General features: G+C 39.9%; 1 protein-coding gene across 2 annotated transcripts in view; it reads left to right on the top strand.

Annotated features, from left to right (window-relative positions):
• cpne5a (copine Va) overlaps nucleotides 1-22,860 on the top strand; it is a 110,299-nt gene that overhangs the window by 35,455 nt on the left and 51,984 nt on the right. For both annotated transcript variants that reach the window (XM_033629464.2, XM_033629465.2), the window contains one exon: nucleotides 20,418-20,481. In XM_033629464.2, coding sequence (XP_033485355.1) covers nucleotides 20,418-20,481 — 64 coding nt within the window. The remainder of the gene's footprint in view (nucleotides 1-20,417; nucleotides 20,482-22,860) is intronic.

The raw sequence follows: 22,860 nt of genomic DNA on the forward strand, positions 1-22,860 counted from the left end.
AGTGAACAGTTTGCAGATATGTTACATATAGTGTTCCCAATATTGAATAATAAACACTTATCTGAGTGGTATTATGTTGCTTTCAAAACATGTGTGCATTAATTAATTAATTTAGAGTAAATTAACTGGACTGTAGGAGGAAACCACAGATAATCCACACTGACATGATGTCCGCATACAAACTCCACACAGAGGGGCCCCAACTGGCTGTCAGGTTTGGAACCCTAAATCTTCTTGCTGTGAGGGGACAGTGCTAAAAACTGTACCACCGTTCCACCCCTCAAAATGTGCAAGCCAATGGGAATTGGTTTTACATGGATGTAAGTTTACAGTAACAAGGTAAACCATTGCTCCCTCAGTCTTACCTTGAAGCCCAGTTCAGACCAAAGATTTGCAACAAGGTGTGAACTGGCCCATCTCAGTGCGATTCAAGCTGGCTGATGGTGTCACCTGTGACTCTGGTTGTCTTGTCACCAGTGGCTGCTTTGAGAACATGAGGCACATCACCTGTTTCAACAGCCAGTCAGCTTGTTATAAAGTCAGCTGGTCAAGTCAGTTACAAACTGTCAGCAGACGGTGCGTTTGCTTGCTTTTTAATGTGTGTGTATGTGAGTGTGTGTTAAGTGAATGGAACATTTTTTCTTTTATGAGGGACTGCAGATTTGGTCGTATGTGAACATGGAATGACAATAAAGGCATTCATTTATTCATTTGGCATCCTCTTACAACAGCCCTCCATCCCCACTGAGTCTGAGTCTGTCTCAGTTACATCCCCATGGCTGTTGACACCAATGTTGGTCTCTTTTCACAGTGTTTCGATGTCTGATGGTGGGTCACTGCTGCTGCTGGCTGTATGTGCACGTGTCGCACACACATACTCAAAATACAACAAAGTACTCTTACAGGCGTTACTTGTACTTCAAAAGCTGGAAGTTAGAACAGAAGTACAGAGTTGCTACTATAGAGACGATACACTGTCTCGTGTAGTTGCATTGGTGTAAACTGGCAGGTTTTCAGAAAGTTGCAGACCGATGCATTATAATTTCAGCTCGCCTCATCGCGAATCTTTAGTCTGAGCAGGGCTTAACCATAACCACTAAATGCTTCTAAGACTTAACACAAAACCTAACATAGATACGATTTTAAAAAGTCTTTAAAAAAATCAAGTCTTAACCCCAAAATTAATGGTATTCATCAAGTTGTCGGATTCCTAGTACCCACATTGTGAAGATACATTGCACATACACACAGGCATCACACACACACTTGGCTCAATCACTTCTGAATTTGTACACATGGGGACAAACGTAATGTTCTGCCATTTGCTTCAGAGCAAATTTCCCCAGCCTTATTTTTCTTGGGGAAAATAACAGGTCAGATGAGATGTATGGCTTTTCCCACATGCTTTTATTAAGACAGAAACGCACACTAGGTGAATGAATGCGAGCTATTAAGCACCGAACTGACACAGTGGCACGGATCCTTTCTGTTTATAATCTGGTTTTAATGAGAAGCATGCATCAAAGTTATTGGTAGCAGAGGAAATGTAAGGCTAAGAGACTGATGCAGGTAAATGTCATCTTTTACAGGAAAAGAGCGTGTTGGCTGCTCCCATGGCTGTGATTGTAGCCTGTGGGAGGGAATCATAATATGTTTGTATAGGTAACAAGTTAATAGAGTTCATTATACAAATGGCAGTAACCTTTTCTGTTGGTATGGTAAATTACACCACACACTAGAGCATATGAATGCAGCACTACATTAGCATGTTAAACCCATTAGTCTACTGTAACTGTGCCTTCCTGCTGTATGCTTCAGCAGTAAATGAACCATATGCAAAACTACAATGGATGTTGTGGGTGTGCTGGTTGGCTGCACCCATGGGAGCCAGGGGAGGCAACGGATTGGTAGAAATATATAAAATAACATATGAGAAACATGCATGCTGAATTGAATAGATTGAAAGCTGCAGCCCACATCAAAGACTCATCTGAACTGTATCACACCGGTTGGAACCAAACCATCTTTAAAGGCATAACCTTGTCTTTGAGTTGTCTCTACAACACACACATATAGAGTAAGAAAAGTGTCAGATACAGTAAGCACCTTCTAGTGCACTTCATTTGATTTTTAGCTCATGAAAGAGGTCAGCTAGGCAAGTCAAGTCAATTTTATTTATAAAGCGCAGAATCATAAGTTATCTGAAGACACTTTTCATATAGAGCAGCTCCTGTCCTCAGTTGCACTTATCAGGAGAGCTGCATGCATGTACTAAGCTGGTGGCATGAGTTAGAGATGTTCTGATATCATTTCTTTCTTCCTGATACCGATTATGACTTGCTTCACGTAGAGTTGTCAATAAAGTGGGGCTTTAGCTTTCATATATTCCAAAATGGTTTCCAGATTATCATAAATTTATCAGAGGAGCCATTTAATGTGAATCTTAGTTTCTCAAGTTTTAGATGTTGCATCACTTACTCGGTGGATGAGGGTTCTTCCAGTGGAGAAGGATTAACCTCCATGCTAATAAAGTGACAAATGTTGTTACTTTTAGTTAAGTTCCTGAAGGATTCTTATTTTCCTCTCCTGCTATGCTTAAGATGGCTGTCAAAGGATCTGGGTGAATTTTCATTTTAAAAATATCTGATAGTGTTTTGAAGATGGAACACCAATAAGTGGACAAATTATGACACAGCCAGAATGAGTGCGTTAAGGACACAGGAGGTGAAACTACTTTTTGAGTTTATAAATAAAGTCATGGTATTAAATCGGTGCATAGACTTATGCATTCGCCAAAACCTGATCCAGTATTTTAGGCAGTAATGGAGGCATTTCAATACTGGTATCGATATAGAAACAAATCCAATATTTGTTGTAGTCTGATACACTAAGTCTACATTCTACTGGGGTGAAAGAAAACATTGACACACTTGAGTATTGTGATATTATGCTTTATGATACTCAATCCATTCTCAAAAACACTTGATTTTTAATTTATAGGGTACATGCAAAGATTTTGTGCCCTTGGCTTAATTTTTTGTTGTGTTGAAACCGCTATATGGCAGTGATATAATCTATCTTCAGCTATTTGACTCTTCCACTTCAACGTAAAAACATATCTCCACAGGAAGTGTGATAAATACATATGCAGATCCCACTGCTCTGATGTAACCCTTGAATCACGATACGTATATTATCACCAGTTTCCTGCCAATACACAGTCCTACACTTTACATTAACTACAAATGACATTTATATATGGATGTTTTGTAGTAGTTGTAGTAGTTTTGTAGTTAAAGTAGAATTCATACTGTGCTAGAATAAACCCTGGATGTGGAGGGACCATGGAATTTTGATGTAATATTGATTTTATGCCATCGGTTTGTGTGTGATTTTATATTCCTGTATTTTATTTAAGCCTTCGCCATAAACTGTTGAAACGTGTCTCTGTAGCTCCACAGAGCCTGCACCACCGTGATGCTCTGAATGCAAAACTTCAAAGTCAAAGGCCAAGCAGAAATTAGATTTAAATGAGCCCAGGGGTGAAGCTGAAAAATTAAATGATAAAAACAGAGGAGATGAAAGTGCAGCTAAACTGATAAATTATCTCTTGAATTTTTCCATGTTTTGATCAAGACACGATTTGATTAACACATGCCAGATGTAGTCAAAGCAGTGCCAATATCTGATCAACATCACAAGAAGCTTGATTTGATAAAAATCTTTTTTTTTTCTTTAAATCATGGCTTTGCTGTTAATTCTTTGTTCTCTCTGGTGTGGTAACTTTCAGGTTAATAGTGCAGTGCCCAGTGAGTCACAGGCTGTGTTAACAATGTCCAACCTGCTTTTTGAGGATAATAATTTCGCCTGTTTTAAATAATCACCATCAAGAAATATATTTTGCAGGGCCTTGAGAGAAAAATAAACAAAAAGTCCATCTCACGATTCTGGCTCTGAACCAGGTCTGTCACATTCATCCGTGTGACGAGGCCTCAGGGAACATGAAGTCAGAACAATCAGCTCCGCCTTTTTCATAATTAATCTTTGATTGACACATTGGCTGATGCACATGTGAAATGATAACTGCTCACACCAGTGCAGATGGTGAATGATAAACAGTGAACAGAGTGATGAATGATAATGATGTTTTTAAGATGAAGCCTGGTTCTGCTTTCATCAGATCAACCATGCTTCAATTGAATGAATTATCTTTCTACCAAGACAAGATATATGATATGTAATGATGTATATCTAAAAAAAACTGTTTCTCAGCTCTGAAACATGAGATTGCCTAAAATTAAATCAATTTTAGAGTTTTAGTACGGACTTTATTATACTCCCTCAAGCTCTCATCGTTGTGTTCCCACCGAGGACTAGACATAATTCCAGCACTGTATCTGCGCTCATACAGCATATCTCTACGTTTTCTTTTTGCTCCATATAATCGAGTTTTAGACTAGGAATTGAATACAGCAACAGCAGAACAATAATATAATCTGACACAACAGCAATGCCGTAAATACTACGTCTGTGAAACCTATAATGTTTCATACTTGATGACACTGAGTCAGAGGTGTAGATTCAGCTCTGTGGTTATTTGAGCAGCAGTTTTAGGTGATTTGTTAGATTTCACTTTACACGTTTAGGTTGCGCTTGCATTGTATTACATACATACAGTTAGCTGTTTTTTCTCTCCTGTCCCGTGTTTCAGCAGCTCACAGTACATTAGATGATAAAGAATAAATGATGATTTTTATCATAGTTCAATCGATCAGATTTCATTGTGCTAAAAATCCTCACTTTGCCTTCTGTACTGTCATGAAAAAGTGGAAAAATCTCATCCCTGTCTCTCAGAAAATTCTTTTTACAGAATGTTCGAGGAAAAATTTCACTGAAACTGTAAAGTTTGTAGCTGACCGTTCACTGAACCCTGCCCGCCTTAGTTACTGTTGCTATGTCTTTCCATCGGTGCACGTTTACCACTGAAAGTCATTGTAATTTCTTAAACAATGGTCCTTGATGTCACTCAGAGGTAGACAAAAGCAACTTAAATCACAACTGTTGCTGGCAGTGGTAGTCTCTTTGGCTGCTTAGTTTAGATACTTGTTCACATTTTTAAGCAGTATTTTCTTACAAAGGGGTTTTCTGATGAGGACTAACCAGTGTGTTAGTCAAACATAATGCTCTCTCGGGTAATGATGGCTGGAGTTGCCGGAGGGTAAATGTTCCCAAATCCAATAAAGAGCAGAGTGCTGCTAATGTTGCCCTAAACTCTGTTAAAATCAAGCACCACACTCGTGCTTGTTCTAAAAAGGGCTTTTTAAACAAAACTTGTAACCCCATTAACTAATGTAGTAAGTTCATGATATGATAACTCTCTGCCTTGACAGTTATGCTGGGTTATCAGTAGTAAGCTAGTGAGCTGGACATGCTGTTGTATGCACTTATGTTAGAGCAGACACACTGTTGGTCCACTACACTTTTAACTCCATACAAACTATTGAGATACCGAGTATCAGTCCTAATACAGCCCTGTGCACAAAGCTCTAAATCTTGACCAGCCTGCTGAAGCTAGTGACCATTGCTATGATTGGATAGTCTCTTTTTGGGCAGGGGTTTAACAAGCAGTCAGTTAGACCTATAAACAGTACAAATAATGGACTTGGCCTCGGGGTCCGTTTGAATCTGTCTGGGTCAGTTTGATTGCATTGTTTTCAACTGGCTGCTGCAGCGTGGCACAATGCTGTTCATAGCTGAACTTTTGTCGGACGCTCTGTTTCTACTCATTCCTGTTGCTCCATTTGAAAGAGCTGCAATACCACTAGCGGCTGATACATGGTGTCAAAATCTATACAGTATCTCCTTTATTCAATTCAGAGTAAGGTTGCAGATATGCCAGACCTGCGTATTTGGTGTGGACAGGAGAAAGGGGCCTTTTTCCTCTGTGTTTGGGAATGCGATCAAATGAAATTTCTGGCAGGAGATTAAACAAACTCTGGAGAATATATTGGGCATACAGTTAACACTGGACCCGATGTTTTTCGTTCTAGGTTTACATTCTGAAAGGGCGCACTCTCTTGGAAAAAGACCGGTAAACCAAAGAGTTTTCCACAGCTCTAGCTCTGGAAAAGATTACATACATCAATAAATGCAAACGATCACTCTTTGAAATCATTTGGGGTCCTTTTTTACAATATATGGAGGATGTTGATATAAGTATTGTGATGAACGTGGCGAGTGAGTTGTAAATGTAGTGGTCCTCTGCAGTTACCTGAATTACCTGGTACAAACAATGAAAGCATGACATGAATATAACAATATGGGAGCCCTCTTTGGAAACCAGAGAAACCTCTTTTTTTAAATTAGTTTATTTTATTCTATTATGTATAATTGATTATTATATTAATGTTGTTTACATTTTTGTAATCTTTAAAATGTCTGACATGTAAGGGAAGACATCATTTTGTTGTTTGACAATAATCTGTGTGCTTTTGATGTTCTTCTGGATGAGAACACAGTTGCTTCCCAGTTCATATTAGGTACTTGAAAATTAATAAAGATATTGCTGGGAAAAAAAAAGGTTGCCGCTTGCTAGAGGGAGGTCACCGGGGAGCCGAAAGTTTCTGTTGATTCACCATTGTTAATGACAACGCCAAATTACAACTTGCTGTTAGCTCTCCAGTGGTTACCCCTCCAGTATGATCTCAAGCACATAGGTTTACGGTTTGTTAACATGACATAACAGCACTATCAGTTGTTTTTAAGTTAAATATACACAAATAATATTTGATCAGGATTTCTCCCTTTTGTCTTGGACATTGAAATCTTCCCAGCAACGGAAACCCTGCACTAGTTTCAAGTCTTCTTCAGTACAGCACAATGCTCAATCTGATAATCATGGTTCCATTTAGAGTAAAATGTACAGTAAAGCAGGTATGCTTTTGTGCTACCTCTTGCTGCGATGACCTGTCAATCAGGAAAGAGGTGTAGCAATATTTATCCAGTCATATCCACCTCTCACTCCTCTTCAGCTTTGCCCTACATCCAAATTTGGTCACTTCTGCTTCCAAATAACCAAGATGGTGACAACCAAAACGCTAACTCAGGGCCTCCAAATGGTACTCCACAAATGCACACTTCTTTTATACAGTCTTAGTGAGACCCTTATAGCACTGAGATGAAATACTGTGTCTGAGATGCATCTTTTTACGTACCCTAATACCAAAATACAGCAGCACACAAGAATCAGAATTAATAATCAAGCTGTATATAAACAGGTCAAATGCATCTTTATAATGTCATGCCCACTTGATGTCAAACTACTGAGTCAAGTAGCAGAGCTGTATGACTCATGAGAAGTTTACTCAAAGAAAACTGAAGCAGAGGGCATCACTTGTCTCATCTCGACTTCAGAGACTCACAGTGCTTTTAAAGTTGATGGTTAATGTAGTTGGCTGACTGACTCGGGGCTACTCAGCGGCAATTCCTCCGAGATGGGAACAAAAAAAAGAACCCTTCTGCAGATTTAAATAATGAGTGGGAGTGTGAGAAGTTCATTTTTTGGTGAAACTAAAAATTCTTAAGTACTCTTGATACTGTATGGAGAGAGGGAAGCAGGTGCGGTGTTTCTTGGCCTGTGTTTTCCTATATTACTTAACTGGGAGGTGAAGTGTTTTAGATGGCTTACAGTAATCAGCGTCCTCTGCTTCAGGACATCACACACAATTAGAGTGTTCTGCTGCCTCGCTAAATGCCAATTTGGGCTCCAAGGCTGAACACTAACAAGGGTCCCTCTCCAATAATGCGTGCTCCTGCTTAGGTGAGGAAAACCTCAGCTGTGCTGATTCTACAAGAACCTTTTTTTTCCTGGTGAAACAGGGACTTATTAGGTACCTTACTGGTTCCATGAGAGGCAAAAAGCCTTCCCTCTCAGCTGCACAGTTCTCGGAACAAACTGTTTATTTCACTTGGCCTTCTCACTCTGGCATCCAGGTGAACTTCTCTATTTATGACTCTTCAAGGACGTTGGTGTCTCATGAAATATAAAAATCTCCCCTTTTTTCCTGCCATGAAAAGAAAGCATTTATTTAATGTTGGTTTTTAAAGCGCTGTGGATAATAAGGCAATAGATTTTTGTCTTCACACTAATAATGGAGGCCTCAAGTGCAAGAGCAGGCAAGGGCAGCAGAGGTTTTTACTCAGCAGATAAGCTTAGCTGATTTGTTTTGCACTTAGAGCAGACATTGTTAATTTCTGTCATCTGCTGGAAAGGTGAGAAAGCACCCCGAGAGCCTCTGAACGAGCGCTCTGCTGCCCCACTTTAACACTCCCATGTTGTTAATCTATTCAGCAGCTGAAAACGATCTGTCGGCAAGCAGATTGCAATCTATAGTCAGCAGTAACCGCCACAGAGGAGGTCAGAGCAGCACGGTGTAACATGGCATGAATTTCATTACTCGCCGCCCAGCACCAGGTGAGGGGGCCAGAGGTGTCTCGGCCTTGTAACATAGCGGGGATACAGGAGAGGAGAATCAGCCGAGATTTAATGTCAAGCACTCAGAGTGGGAAAATGGGATAAAATACATCATATGTGTAACGCTGCATTAACAAAGAGAATTTGGCATCTCTTTTGGTCTCTGATAGAGAGGGATATTCTGTTCTTGCCGGGGGGGAATTGAAATGGGCTCGTTCTGTCCTCTAGAGAAGGCTTTTCTTGCTGGCAGGAGAGCGCACACAAGAAAGGAATTGAACTCGCTGTCATGACTTTGAGTAGTTTTTGCCTTTAGACTGAGAGAGGAAGTTTCTGTCTGATTGACAACTTCTCCTAATCCTCTCTTTCTCTATCAAAACAAGCAATTGTTAGCTTGCAGGTGGTTGATGAATGCCTCATTTATTTTGGAATCACAATAAATCAAACATTGTTATAGCGATTAAAGCCTGTGCTGTAATTTATGTAATCACAACATCAACAACAGTCTCATTACAACAGTACTACAAAGTAGTGCATTTGAAATTTAATAGCATTTCATATTAAGCGTTCATTATAACATAAGAGCGAACTGAAATCCCATAAAATAACAGGAATATTGTCACTCATTGAGGTTGTGATAATGGTCACTGTGTATCACTGAGAGACCTGAGGAATCCAGTCAATAGCACCCAAAAGGTTACACAACAAAAAAAGGAAGGGAGGCTGGTGACAATGTGGTTTCATGCCTGGCACCTCATTTCCACTGGTTAAAAAAAAAAAAGGCAAACACATTCTTCACACTGGGTTGTTTTGTATATCCGTCTGACATTTTCCGCACTGCATTTTTTTGCCCTATTTACTCGCTTTGTGCTCATTCTAACAAAGCTTCAAAGAGTTTAGCACAGGTTGCCTGTAGCTACCTGCTTTAAACACAAACACTAGCTCCTTTTGCAGCGCCAGTCGGAAGCAGCCCTCTTTTTCCCCGTCGAGAACTACAGTAAGGTATTCTGGTGTCCTTTTGAATTAGCCGCTGCACTTTTCATCCTCTTTTTTAATCCTGGTGAGGTGAGGGATTATGGATGCTTATCGTTGTGTGAAGATCAAGGGGATTAGGGGTATAATCCCATTTGCACCCACATAGAGTTTTGGCAACCTTGTCTAATTCTGTTCAACTATGGTCTGCCCACTGCCCCAAACGTTTACAGTGGCACACAGCCAGATCATCTGTCTACCCTCCACCTCTGTTGGCTTTTGACTCAAGCTAGTTAGATTTGTTCATTTGCCCTTATCTGCTTGTCAACCAGAGAGATTCATTGGCTTCACTAACCGTATCAATCTCACTGAAATCATTGTTTCGTGCAGTGGAAGTGATCCTATTTCTTGTCTTGTTGCACTCCACCTTCCCAAATAATATGTTTTAATTTGCTTATCCCCAGGTGTGAAATTGCAAAGTAACAGTCTTTTCAGCGTGATAACACTGCAGTCGTTTTGTCTGGTAGGAGAACGTGTAGACCCACCCTGCAACAGCTGCAGTGTGAAAAAATAATTTTCTTCTTCTTGGGCTCTCACTCATATTGTTGGGCAGATAACCCTCCCCCACTCTCATATGCGTGACACGTTGCAGCGTTGTTAAATATCAAGACCATTCCTCATCCTAATGACCTAATGTGAACAGCATCAACAATTGCTTCCTTCTCCCTCTTTGGACTTTAATCTCACCAGTCTTCATCCACCCCACCTCTGCACTGATAGGTAATGGAGAATACAGACATTGTGGATCACCATTTTACGACAGCAGCTGCCTCTAGATGGAATTTTATTGCGGCCATACATTGAGCCTGAATATCCATAATATAATATGTCATATGCAATGATCTTTGAGGCTTGTTTTTTGGAGGAATACATGACTTGAATGTGTTTTCTCATTGGTATTCTGCAGGAAAAGCAGTATCAGAAACTTTGGCCAAGTAATTGTAGTGATGATGAAATATGCTGCTTGATCTCTTTCCATTCAGTTGATCAAGCAGGGGATCTGTCAAGACAGCTGTGGCTAACTCTCCATTTTAAATGTGAGCTAAGAGCATGTGGCACTTCTCCCTTTCATTTCTTTTTGTGTAAAGGAAACCACTCTGCTACAAGGCCCCGCTTAATTTCTGTCTCTGCTTGTTTGTTTTCCTTATGAAGTTTTGTTTGATCCTCTGGGTTTCCGTTGAATCAGTGGGACAGCAGAGGAGGTAGCCTCGCTGACATGATGCTAATCTGTCTGTAAATATTAGGCCCACTGAGATTTTCAAGCAACACCAATACACATCATAGACTGGCACTGGACTGGTCAGCACCATATGGCATGCTGTCTGTTGAGTGCCAAAGGAAGCCTCTAAGTGACTGTTTTAATTATGGAGAATTGTGAACAGTGTTAAGTATCATAGCTACTTAGTATGCAGTTAGTGCAGTCACTACTCACCTGCATTGCTCAGATGCTGGAAGCATGAATGCCTTTATTATATCACATTAATCATTCACTGGAAGCACAGAAGCCATGGACGATAAAAGACTGTCATCACTCTTCTCTGAACGAGACCACCTTATCAAAACTCTATTCACCTGTCTGCGCTCCACTCCCTGAATTTAGATGCCATTATTACCTCTGCACAATGATCTGTTCTTTACTATTGTTCCTCTTCACATGAAATTGCATTAGAGCTTGAAAAGAAATGAGCAACATAATGGTAGAAGTGCTAAAATTTCTGGTCTTCAAAAAAACCTTAAACTTCCTTCCCTTCCTTCCATCTTACCAGCTCTCAGATCTCCCTGCTCATTTCCCACTTCAATATCTGCCGGATGAAACGTTTGGCTGGCTTAAGGGCAGCTTGAACTCCAGATTGTACTTGCGCATTTTTTTGTGCACGCCACCAGAGACACAAAGATTACAGAAGCAAATCGAGAGAGTGAGAGCCCCCCCATTCCCACCCACCCCCTCTTTCTCAAACTCAGACCAAATTCAAATCAAACTAGGCAGTACTGATCCAATATAAACCGAGATTATATTACTGCTGATTCAGTTTTCTAATTCTCACCTAAAATGTCTTCAGAAACATATTTTAGTGCACTGTTTGTCTGTAATATGAGCATTTGTTAACAGTAAATTGGTACCATAGTGTTTCTCATATTGTTGAAGCAAAGGCTGAAAAAACTGACATCACACAGTAAAACTAAGCAGTGTTGATAAAATACGAACCGAGATTATGTTACTGCGTTGCCTATTTCGCACCTAAAATGATTTTGGAAACATATTTTAGTGCACTGTTTAACTGTAATTCGAGATTGTTTGTTGTCAGATGGCCACAACCATAGACTGAAGATGGACAACACGTCTCCACTTCCTCCTACTGTAGAAAAATAAAGATAAAAAAAAAATTGGATATGGCCATTTGGAGCCAGAGTCTGCACAGTAGCAGTCCCAATCCCTGCCAACCAATCACAAGCAGCACCATTGATGGCAAGGACATTGACTGGCGCACACAGCTGTCAGTGACAATGTCAACCCCCTGTTTTATAATATCAAATCAATTATCAATTAAAAAAAATTTGAAATAGGATCACTTGAACATATATCATAGTGATAAGAACTACCTAAAATGACAGGCACCATTTTTGGGAAAAAATGATTTGAAATGTACTTTGATTTTTAAAATTTTGGCCCATGTTCCATCCATGAATATGGAGAGGGCGGGGTTTATGACCTTTACAGCAGCCAGCCACCAGGGGGTGTTTGGGCATCACTTTTGGGAGTTATCATGTTGTCCATCCTTTTTATACAATCTATAGTCACAACGGACAGGCTCCCATTACATCACCCACCAGCGGGAACATTTATTGGTGCAGTGCGGCACAGTGCATTCTGGTAGTTGTAGGTTTTTTTTTTATCTCTTGAGCAAAAGCAAATGCCTCAAACCCTTTTCCTCTGTTTTCACTGGTCAAGGAGCAGCAATTTTAAAAGTACTTGTGTTTTATTACTGCATAGACAGCCCAGTTTTAGGAAAGGACCATCTTTCCAGCAGTGAACTACTTCTTTAATGCACTCAGTCATTCAGCCTGAACAACCTCACTCAGGCAAGTGAGGAGATGGGAGGATCCTGCAGCCTTAAACTGCAGTCATAAAATATTTAATTCTAACCAGTCATATAAGGATATGTTTGATATTTAAATTTTCCTCTGTTTTACTTTGTGGATGGGCACCACAAAGCTCCAAGGCACTGAAAGTTGTCAGGCAGTTATTTCACTTTGTTTGACACAATCAAATAGAAACCCTGTGCGACTTGCAGAGTATGAAAGTGTTGAATTAAATGTACAGTATACCAAACCTGATGGTTTGTCATACAGAACCTCTGGAAAGCCATCATTGGAAACTTTTTGAAACAGGACAGTTTAAAAAAATATACTTGGTAGGTACATGGATCAACCATTTATCTATTACTGTCATTGTCACTGTCAGAAAAGCCTTCAGTGCTGTTCTTTGCTCTTCTTTCAGTGAAGATATTACTCTGCTTTTCTGATATAACTGATGCTATTGCAGCATTGACGCTCACCCCTTAAAGTGCCACCATTGTTTTGAATGAACATTCATCCCTCCATGTCGTCACAAACTCCTAAACCATGCCTCTTCTGCTTGTAGATCCTCACATGATGCTGATTGGTCTGAACCACTGGTGATGATATACCAATAATTTTGCTATTCATACAGCCTACCCAGTAGTGTGGCTAAACATTCGGAGCACTATTGACCAAAGGTGACAATTAAGTAATGTTCAAGTCATATGCAAATGAAAGGGATCCTGCTTTGGGGAGCATTAATTTGATGAGTAAATTTGATTCAATATTACTACTCATTAGACTTTGATGTTTCTTGTATTCAAGTGGAACTTTTTGCCCGATAGAGTAGAGACAAGCTCAGAGGGTCATTTAAAACATAAGCCATGGTTGTTTTAGTTAGCTCTCCTTAACTTACAACACTGTGAAAACTCAAGTGGACTCCTGTGAGAGCGACCGTCTGAGGGCCAAGGGAACGAGTGAACAATGATGTAGACTTAAATTGTGCTTACTACCCAGCATGCATCTCATGGGGTCGAGTAATCTCAGTTGATATAAATAAACTATGATTTCATTGTTGAGGACTTTTGTAGAGTTTATCGGCAGATGAGGCCAAGAATAGTCCTTTTTTTAATCTTCCAATTCCCTCTGACCTGACGCCTCACTCGTTAAGTGGTGCAGTGTAATATCAAGTGGAGTGGGATGTGAAGTAGGGCGTAGCAAAAAATTGTTGAAACGCTCCTTAAGATTCATCATTTGAATAAGAAAATTCATAGAAAATTAATGAAAATCCCATCAGGGAGTTAATGTTCAAGTTAATATGTGCCTCTGTCTACCCAGTCAAATGATCAAAGTTCAAAATGAATCCTTAGTGACCAACATTATGTTTATTTCCAAACTCTTTAAAGAATCAAAAGGACAATATAGAAAACTAGTCCTTACCCATTGGTAGCTTTGTCACCTTCTACCTATGCCACTCCTCAATGCCTATGTGCAGTTTCACATAGATTGACCATGTCAGTGAGTAGAAAAACGTGGGACAGACAGAATGACTGACTGACAGAATGACACACTGACAGTTTCCGTGATTATGTACAGCATACCATACCATGACTTAGTCATACCAAAAATTAGAAGAAAAAACAACATTTGGCCACAGGGGGAGCCACAGCGATTGGTCGCATTTTAGCCATTTTGAAGCATTTTTCTGTTGTTATAGCGCCACCCAGTTGCCAATTAGAGTTAAATTTCTCCAGTCACCTTGAGGCGTCCTGTTCTACATATCTACCAAGTTTAGTAAAATTTGATATGGCGGTTAGGCCTAGATAAGAAATTAGCTCTCTAGCGCCCCCATTTTGTTTGATGGGGTCAATAATGGAGGGGTCCCCTCAGATTATGTGTGGTCATATGCCTACAAAGTTGCGTGGTGATCGGTGAAACCCTTGAGATGTTATACACCTTTATGTGATGAACCACGCCCTCCGCAATATTCATTGCCTTATAGAAGCTCAGTTTTAGTAGGTTTTCCAACTTTTGCCAAGGGGAAACTTTAGATATTGGTCCCTAGATTATGTTCACCGAGTTTCATGCAGATCGGTCAAACTTCCTAGGAAGAGATCGATGTGTTTTTCAAAAAATTCAAAATGGCGGAAAATCTATATAACTGAAAGTTATGGGTTCTTGAGGCAAATTTGTTCCTCATGAGGAGAGGCATCTCTGTGCAAAGTTTCATGTCTCTACGACATACGGGGCATGAGATATGCCCATTCAAAGTTTGCAAATTCAGTCGGTTGCTATAGCGCCCCCCTTTGGCCAATTGATGTAATATTGCTTCATTCGCATCCTCCCTTGACCCTCTACCACTGTGCCAAATTTCACATGGATTGACCAAGTCAGTCAGTAGAAAAATGTGGAACACAGACACACCCACAGACAGAGTTTTCGTCATTATATAGTAAGAAGATACCTGTGTTTAAATACCAACATCTGTCGATGTTAAACTAATGTTACCTAAATAAACTTGACCAATTTATAAGTAATGATGAACTTGATTATCAATTTCAGTGCTGGGCTATTCATCTAATTTTATTTTCATTCACAATTTTGGCTTCCAATTATTATTAAAATAAGATAAGTGTGACGAAAAGATTATTCTGCTGCATTCTGTTTCGCAATGATGCTCTTTTTTTGTCTTGTGTTATAAATCTAGCGCACACCAAGTGTTGCTAAGTTGGTGATATTCTTGCTAGCTTTAGCAAATTTTCACACCCTCATAGTGACTTGATTTCTAAAACGCAACTAACAACAAAGTTAGTCAACAAATTCACACCATCACATAAAGAGAGAAAAATATTCATATATATTGTAATTAATTCCAGTGCATGCTGCATGAGTAATTTCAGTCCACAGCTCTTCTGCCAACAGTGCTTTGTCTTCCCCTCTCGTGTTGTGCTGTGTTTCTATTTATATGTTAATTATTTTATCCATTTATCTCATTTTTGACATTCATTTTTTATTTGTTGTTCAGTTTAATTATCTTTAAAGTTCAAGAAAATCCACTGTTGAAAGAAACAAAAAGTTCAATAAATTAATGATGCTTCCAAAGTCAAGGACTAATCGTGTTAATTAATCGTGATCTCAAAAGTGACCAAAAATAAATGTGATTATGATGTTTGCCACTATGGAACAGACCTCATCAATTTGTTGTGTAACAGTACAAACACTTGTGTTGATACCATTTATAGTGTAATTGGATAACTATCTGTGCATCCTTTATTACATTGATACACACTACCTTATCATAAAGTTACGAAATTAAATCATAGCAACACGTACATGGCATTACTGGGAAAAAAAAAGAAAGATTTAAATATTGATATTTATTCTGCATGATACTGTTTGCAGATATGTATGATGATGTAACCTGAAACACTGATGCTGTCACAGCGTTTTGTTGACATGAGTTGGCTAACTGGGGATTGCCCGACTGTTAAACATCACAAAACACCCTCATGATGTTTGACTGTTGTAATCTGAATATTCAAATGTTTGAGCAGCAGCGGAATCAGTGGAGACAAATATGACACACATTTACATGACCAACTGATTAAAGCCTGTCAGTTCCTCACTGTAGTCAGACTGTAGGCCTTGTAGACCAGCAGCGCATTTCACATAATTTCATCATCAAAGCGTTTTTCCACTGAGGAACCATCAGTGAATGAGTGCTGAGTGAATGAGGCCTCTTGATGCAGGACACTTCATATCACCAGCAGTCACATTTCAGTGCAGACGCTGTTAGAACGAGCAGAAAAATTGTCAGTCTGGGCAATAAAAAGGAACTCTTGTGCCACAGATAAATGGCAGGAACTGTATTTATCCATTCACTGCTTGCTTGCTCTTCAAGTTAACTAGTCATTGTCAGAGAAAATGCCACACTCAATAATGCATGCCTAATTTAAAAGACCATTGCCCTTTTGGTACCTGCTCTCGTCTCCGCAGCAGAGATTAGAGCAGGGCTGCGCATTTTAACTTGTCTGGAGCTGATATTTTATCAATCAATGGATCTAATTTCACAGTTTAAAAAGGAGTATGGGTCATTATCGTGAACCTACGGAGATAACTTGACCTGTGGAATGTGTAGGGCTTACTGGCCTCGTGGGCGAGGGCTTTACTGGCGCTGTGAAGCGTCATCAAACAGCACGGTGGCGACTTGAAGTGAAACATCAATAATTCAGGGACAGTTAATTCACCTTGAGATTGGTCTCCATGGAGCTTGATCATAGAACCTGAGAGTGGAGTGTGTCTGCCCTCTGAGTGTGATGGCTTCACTTTACATTTTGCGTCATTAAAGGCTGAGACTAAAGCTGCAGTTACATGGACAATATTTCTTCTTCTTCTCTTACACGTCCCAAAGCATTTAATCAGAATATAACATTTTCAACATGTGCAAAGAAGTTCCGCCCACTGTGGGGTGTCTAATCTGCTTGAAATATAACAGAAAAAGAAGAAATTTCTTTTCCCAAGCATACTGAGAAAGCTACATAAAGTATAGAAGGAGAAGTGGTTCTGCTTGTTAATATAGTTTAGTAATAAGTAAGTTAAGTGTATCCTGGATCATTTTCTGTAGCTACAATTAACAGATGTCCCCTAAACACCTCACATGCAGACTATCTGTAGACATTACAATTTACCAATGTTCCACAAACATCTCCTATGCAGGGTGCTGCTACTGGAAATGTTTAGCATGTAACACAATGTAACATAAGACAACTGTTTCAAAATCAAAGGGCACTCACATAAGATCATAGCACTGGCAGATTTTATTTTATGATTTCTCTGTAAAAATCAGCAGGCGGAGGCTCTTACAAACGGGTGTTGCAGTTGCAACATATCGTGTGTGATGCCAGTTTAGACCAAAGACAAGTTGAATCTTGCAACTATTTGCAATGTGCCAGTCAGCAACATTCTGAAAACCTGTCTGTTTACACCAATGTGACTAGACAAAACGTTGTATTGTCTCCATGAGCAACTGAATGTACTTTCATTCTAACATACAGCTTTTCGGGCTTAGTTTGTAGCTGAATATAATTTGTAGCGTCTTAGTATGAATGAGGATAGTAATAGTGATATAGTAGTGTACGGTGAAAAGCATAAAACGACCTGAGCGGATGGACTGTATTTATAATAAAGACGCCCAAATTATTGAAATAAACAGCGCCGATCAATCAGTCAGTGAGTATATGTGTGTGTGACATGCACACATTCAGCTCCGCCATCAACACACTGTGAAGACGGAGACTGATGTTGGTGTCAACAGCTGCAGGGATGTAAATGAGATGGACTCAAGCTCAGTGGGGATGGATGGCTGTCATCACAAAATGCCACAGCAAGTGGACATGTCGTCTGCAGACAGTTTGTAACTGACTTGGCCTGCTGATTTTACTACAAGCCGATTGGCTGTTGAAACAGGTGAAGTGCCTTATGACAAGCTGAGTTGCAGGTGGCGCCATCAGTTGGCTTAAGTTGAGTTGTGACTGGCCAGTTCACACCACTGCAACGTTCTAAAATGTTCATCTTGTTGTAAATCTTTGGTCTGACCTGGGCTTAATGTTGCTCCCACAGGGTGCAAACACAGGTGGTAATATTTTTCCACTGGATGGATTATCAAAGGTATACACCCATACTCCCAACCTGGTCAAAAATCTTTTCGATCAGGCTGGGTGGGGGCAGGATTTAGGTGGTTGCGTGAGGCATTTTTTATAGCGATAGGGCTACTTAATTGCACACACTGGTGGATGTGCAGCGTTTCCAGCTGGATGCTTTTGCTCAGTAGATTTATATTAAGGTATTGATCAAAGCTGATATAATTGCTTTTATGGAGCATTAAGCTGCATGTATTATGGACTTGGGAAACATGAGAGAGGTCAGCAAAGGTTAATGGAAACACCCAGTTTCATATCTCTTAAAAACACTACAAACACTTCCTGCACAGGCAGATAAGCAAGAGGAAACCACACTCTATCTCTTAATAGGTCCCCTGGCAAACCCAGTGCTTTATGTTTAGCCACTGCAAGTTTGTGCTTTAGATTGTCTTGTAAATAATGCAAACTTCTGCTGCTGTAGTCAAAGGCTGCCTCCCATTCAGCAGTTTGGAATCCAGTATTACTGCCAGTCAGATCAACCATCAGAGCTTGATGAGGATCTGTGGCAAGTCTGACCTTCTAATGATTGCTCTCCAGCTAAGGCCACAGCAGGACTCCCGTGTAATTTCCTTCTTTATCCGGAAAGATGACAGGAGTGTCAGCAGCTGGAGTGCCTCTGCATGATGGGAAAGTAGATATCTGCTGTCTTACTCTGTGCTGGGTGAAATGGGCTCTGCCTCCTTTGCACAGCTTCAGTGGCTGCAAGGAGTTGGAGAGATTGGATATATATATATATATATATATATATATATATATATATATATATATATATATATATATATGTATAAATATATATATATAAAAAAATGTCATTTTGTTCACCTTCAAAAAATACAGCCCAAAAAACATTTAGGACAAACTCCAGAGCATCTCTGTCTCTATTTTTGTTTGCGCCATTGGGTTAGCAAGCTGCTGTATTATCAGCCTCAAGTGAAAAGTGTGACTGCACAAAATACCTTATGAACATTAATCTCTGTAATTATTATTATATAAGTATCTGGTATATTCTCCAATGGGAATAAAATACAGGGGGTGATAAATAAAACCTGGAATAAAAGTCATTGCTCCTCAGATGTACTTAAACCCTCTTTCAAAAGGTAGCTGGATTCACCAGCGATGGTGAAAGCTGCTGCTAAAATAACTCTGCTACAATTTTCACCTCCATCCCCATTAAAGGGATAGTTTAGATTTTTTGAAGGGGAGTTGTATGAGGTATTACGTACAGTAAACATCAGAGTCAGCACGCCCCAGTTTAGAGAAGCAGACAGGATTACCACAATGGAAGATAATGTACTGCTGTTCACGGTAGCTGCAGTAAAACAAATTTCAGCCACCTAAAATGAATCAATATCAATTTAAGTATATGCTATATTTAAGATATTTTTACTGCTTTACCTTGACGTCAGACAGGTCTTTAAAGAGGAACTAAGGCTGTTATTTATTCTCTCTTTAAAGCCACACTCCACTGACACAAACAATATTTTTACCCTGCTGAATACCCGAGCTGCTGGTTGATCTTGTAGTTTGTTCGGGTTATTGTGTGACTTTTGTGTTTTTAAGTGTTGGTTCTTGTTCATCAAATTCACAGAATACAAACAATCAAGGCAGCGGGATACCAGTAACTCACGTGTTTTGAGAGGTAAAATTACTGTTTCTGTCAGTGGAGTCTGGTGGGTTTGAAGAGAGTGATTTAATGGCTCCAGTTCCCCTTGGAAAGAGCTGTCTGACAGCAAGTTAAAGTGCTGAAAATATTCTAAATATAGTGTACAGTTAAACTGATAAGGATGATTTGGGTGGGCCTTTTTTAGGTGGCTAAAATAGCTCTGCTGCTGCCCACGTCCACACCAGTACATTGCTTAGCTTCCGTTGTGGTACGTCTATCTGCTCCTCCCAACTGAGGGCACGTCGACCACCAAATCGGTGAATATGAATACAGTAAGTACCTCATACAACCCCACTTAAAAATCCAAACTATCCCTTTAAGAAATTTAGATCACAGGTGATTACAGTTTACTATATTGCATGACTTATGGGCATTGTAAAGTGCAACACAGTGCCTCTCAGTGCTATTTAAAAAAATGATTATCAAGTCGGTCTTTAACATTGTGCTGTGAACTACTTTTGTTGTAAGAGTGAATAATTTCTTGTTTTCACAGAGGTATACCTGGGAAGAAATGTGGGACCATTATCTTGTCTGCCGAGGAGCTGGGAAACTGCAGAGTAAGTCTTGGCTGTTTTAACTGGTGTGTTTTGTAATTTGCTTACAATGTAGGTTTTTTAATAAATGTTTTGCAGTGCTCACTGATCTAATTTGAAACGGGCCCTTTAACAGCAGCACATTAGAGTTAAATTGAACATATTGACTGTAGCTGATAGATCACAGCATGTCACTGTGAAATTGTATGTGACACACTGTAGGGAAATGGTGCATGTTGTGTAAGTCACATAATGCAAAAATATAGCAAACCTGCTGAAGTGAAGTGAGATGTTTAATAGCCTTGACTTCAGTTAGATTTATTGTGTCATAACTGCCCCATTAAACCAGCGGGATACGCCATGTCTCTTTGCAATTGCGTTTGCCATTTGGAAATTGTGTACATAGTGAATATGCTATGAGTTTGAATGGCTATTTAATGAGCTCGCCTTCATTCCAATCACTAAAACAGGCATTTCCTCCTATGTGTGGTGTGTTAATCCATGAATCTCCGTTAATAACCTGTGTCCACTAATGCCCATTGGCTTTCCCTCTGCACTGCTAAATGAAGACAGTAAATAACCACATTATACTGCTGCCAGTGCTGCAAACTAGCAAGACTTATTGGCTAGAACAACTGGCCTCCCTCAGAGGCTGTAAAGCAAGCCATTGAGCTGCAACTATTGTATGAACATTTTATGATATCCTAATGCATGTAAGCAATTAATGGTTTTAAGTGTTGCAACTTCCAGCAATACATGTTGAGTAAAAAGCACCTGGTTTCACAGTAATTTTTCCTGACGTTGAGAAAGAATTACAAATAGCACCTTTTATTTCCTGACAAATAAACAGTCCATGATTAGAGTGAGATGGATACGCCATGCTGATAATAAAACTGCCATGATAACTAGTACTGATTTGGTTCTTGCTGAATTGAAGCAAGTGCCATCATTGAAGGGTGCTGTGAGTCATCAGGTGCAGAGGATCTGCCATGATAGAAGTAAGCATAATCACTGCAAAGCACCACTTCAAGAAGCGGTTTTGTAATATAAATGCAAATGATCATTACCGGTACAAATGACCGTTTTCTTTCTCCCAGACTCAATTAGAGAGACACAGACTTGACATGTCACTCCAGACCTGCTCTGTTTACACAGAATCTGACCCTGAATGGAAATACCTCATGTTTGAGTCAAAAACAGGGAACTGAGGGAAAACGAATAGTTGAATAATCTGAAGACCCTGCTGTCAGTACAAGTCCCACACCTGTGAATTATCGCAGTTTGCAACTGCTATCATCCATCTGGATGGTGTTTATTCTATAATCCACCTGTGACCAATAAATGGAGGCAGCTGAGTTGCTGATTCGCCTGAGGTAAACACTGCAACTCTTGTTTGGGGAAACCAGCAGAGTGGGAATCAACTGGGGAAGTTCTGCAGGGACTGTTAACCGAGAGGTGGGTTGGCTCTCACCTTTGTGGTGGATTTGCCAGGTATCATTAGACAGAGCAACAGCCTCTGTATGGATCAAAGGCTTCCTCTTGGCTGTTGTTAACTCTGGCACATATGACACGCTGAGCAGCGGCGGGCTCTCCCTCAGATCCTCCTCACAGTCCAGCAGCAGCTCTGGCTGATTTAAATCTGAGTAAACCGCACAACACTTTACATATGACAGCAGTTAACCGGAGAGAGAGTTTATTTTTGCCTGTTGAGAGCATGTGAAGGTAAACATAGCTCCTCCATGTCTTTCTCTCAAGTGTATTTACAGTATATACTCACCAACTTACCATTCACTGATACTCAGCTCATAGCCATCCATTTTTATTACTGTATCCTTCATCATCACTAAGCCCATTTACCATTAACATTTTGGATCGTATGACATATTCCCCTCAAGCTAGTGTTCTCAGTTTATTACTGTGGTCGTAAAATAGAATTAAGCATCGTCACTATTTTTTTCATGCTTTTTTTGTGCGTATGTAAAACAGCTCCTCACATTGGCAGGCTTGCAGTCATAATAGACAAAAACATCTGAATGAATGGTATGATGCGAGATGCATAAAGAGGAAATGTGGTTATTTGAGATTTATATAATCCTCTGGCTCATGATTCATTTGGTGATTCACAGCAGCGTGCGATCATGACGAGGTCATAAGTGTATGTAACGTCAATGCAGGTATTGTCTGCATTGCTTTGCATTCCTTTGAAAGACCAGTCCCACTTTATGAAAGTGACAGTGCGCATTGCTCTGCCACTTACCCCATGCAGCGATATCTCGGTAGAGCAGGGAAATGGAAAGAGGGATGCGGACTGCACTCAGTATTCCCTGCTGCTCTTAAACCTCAGTGGTTGAAATGAATGTTCTGCCTTTTTTCACCACTTAATGAGAGAACACTGCTTGGCAC

This window comes from Epinephelus lanceolatus, chromosome 8 (assembly GCF_041903045.1).
Source record: "Epinephelus lanceolatus isolate andai-2023 chromosome 8, ASM4190304v1, whole genome shotgun sequence".
NCBI lineage: Eukaryota > Metazoa > Chordata > Actinopteri > Perciformes > Serranidae > Epinephelus > Epinephelus lanceolatus.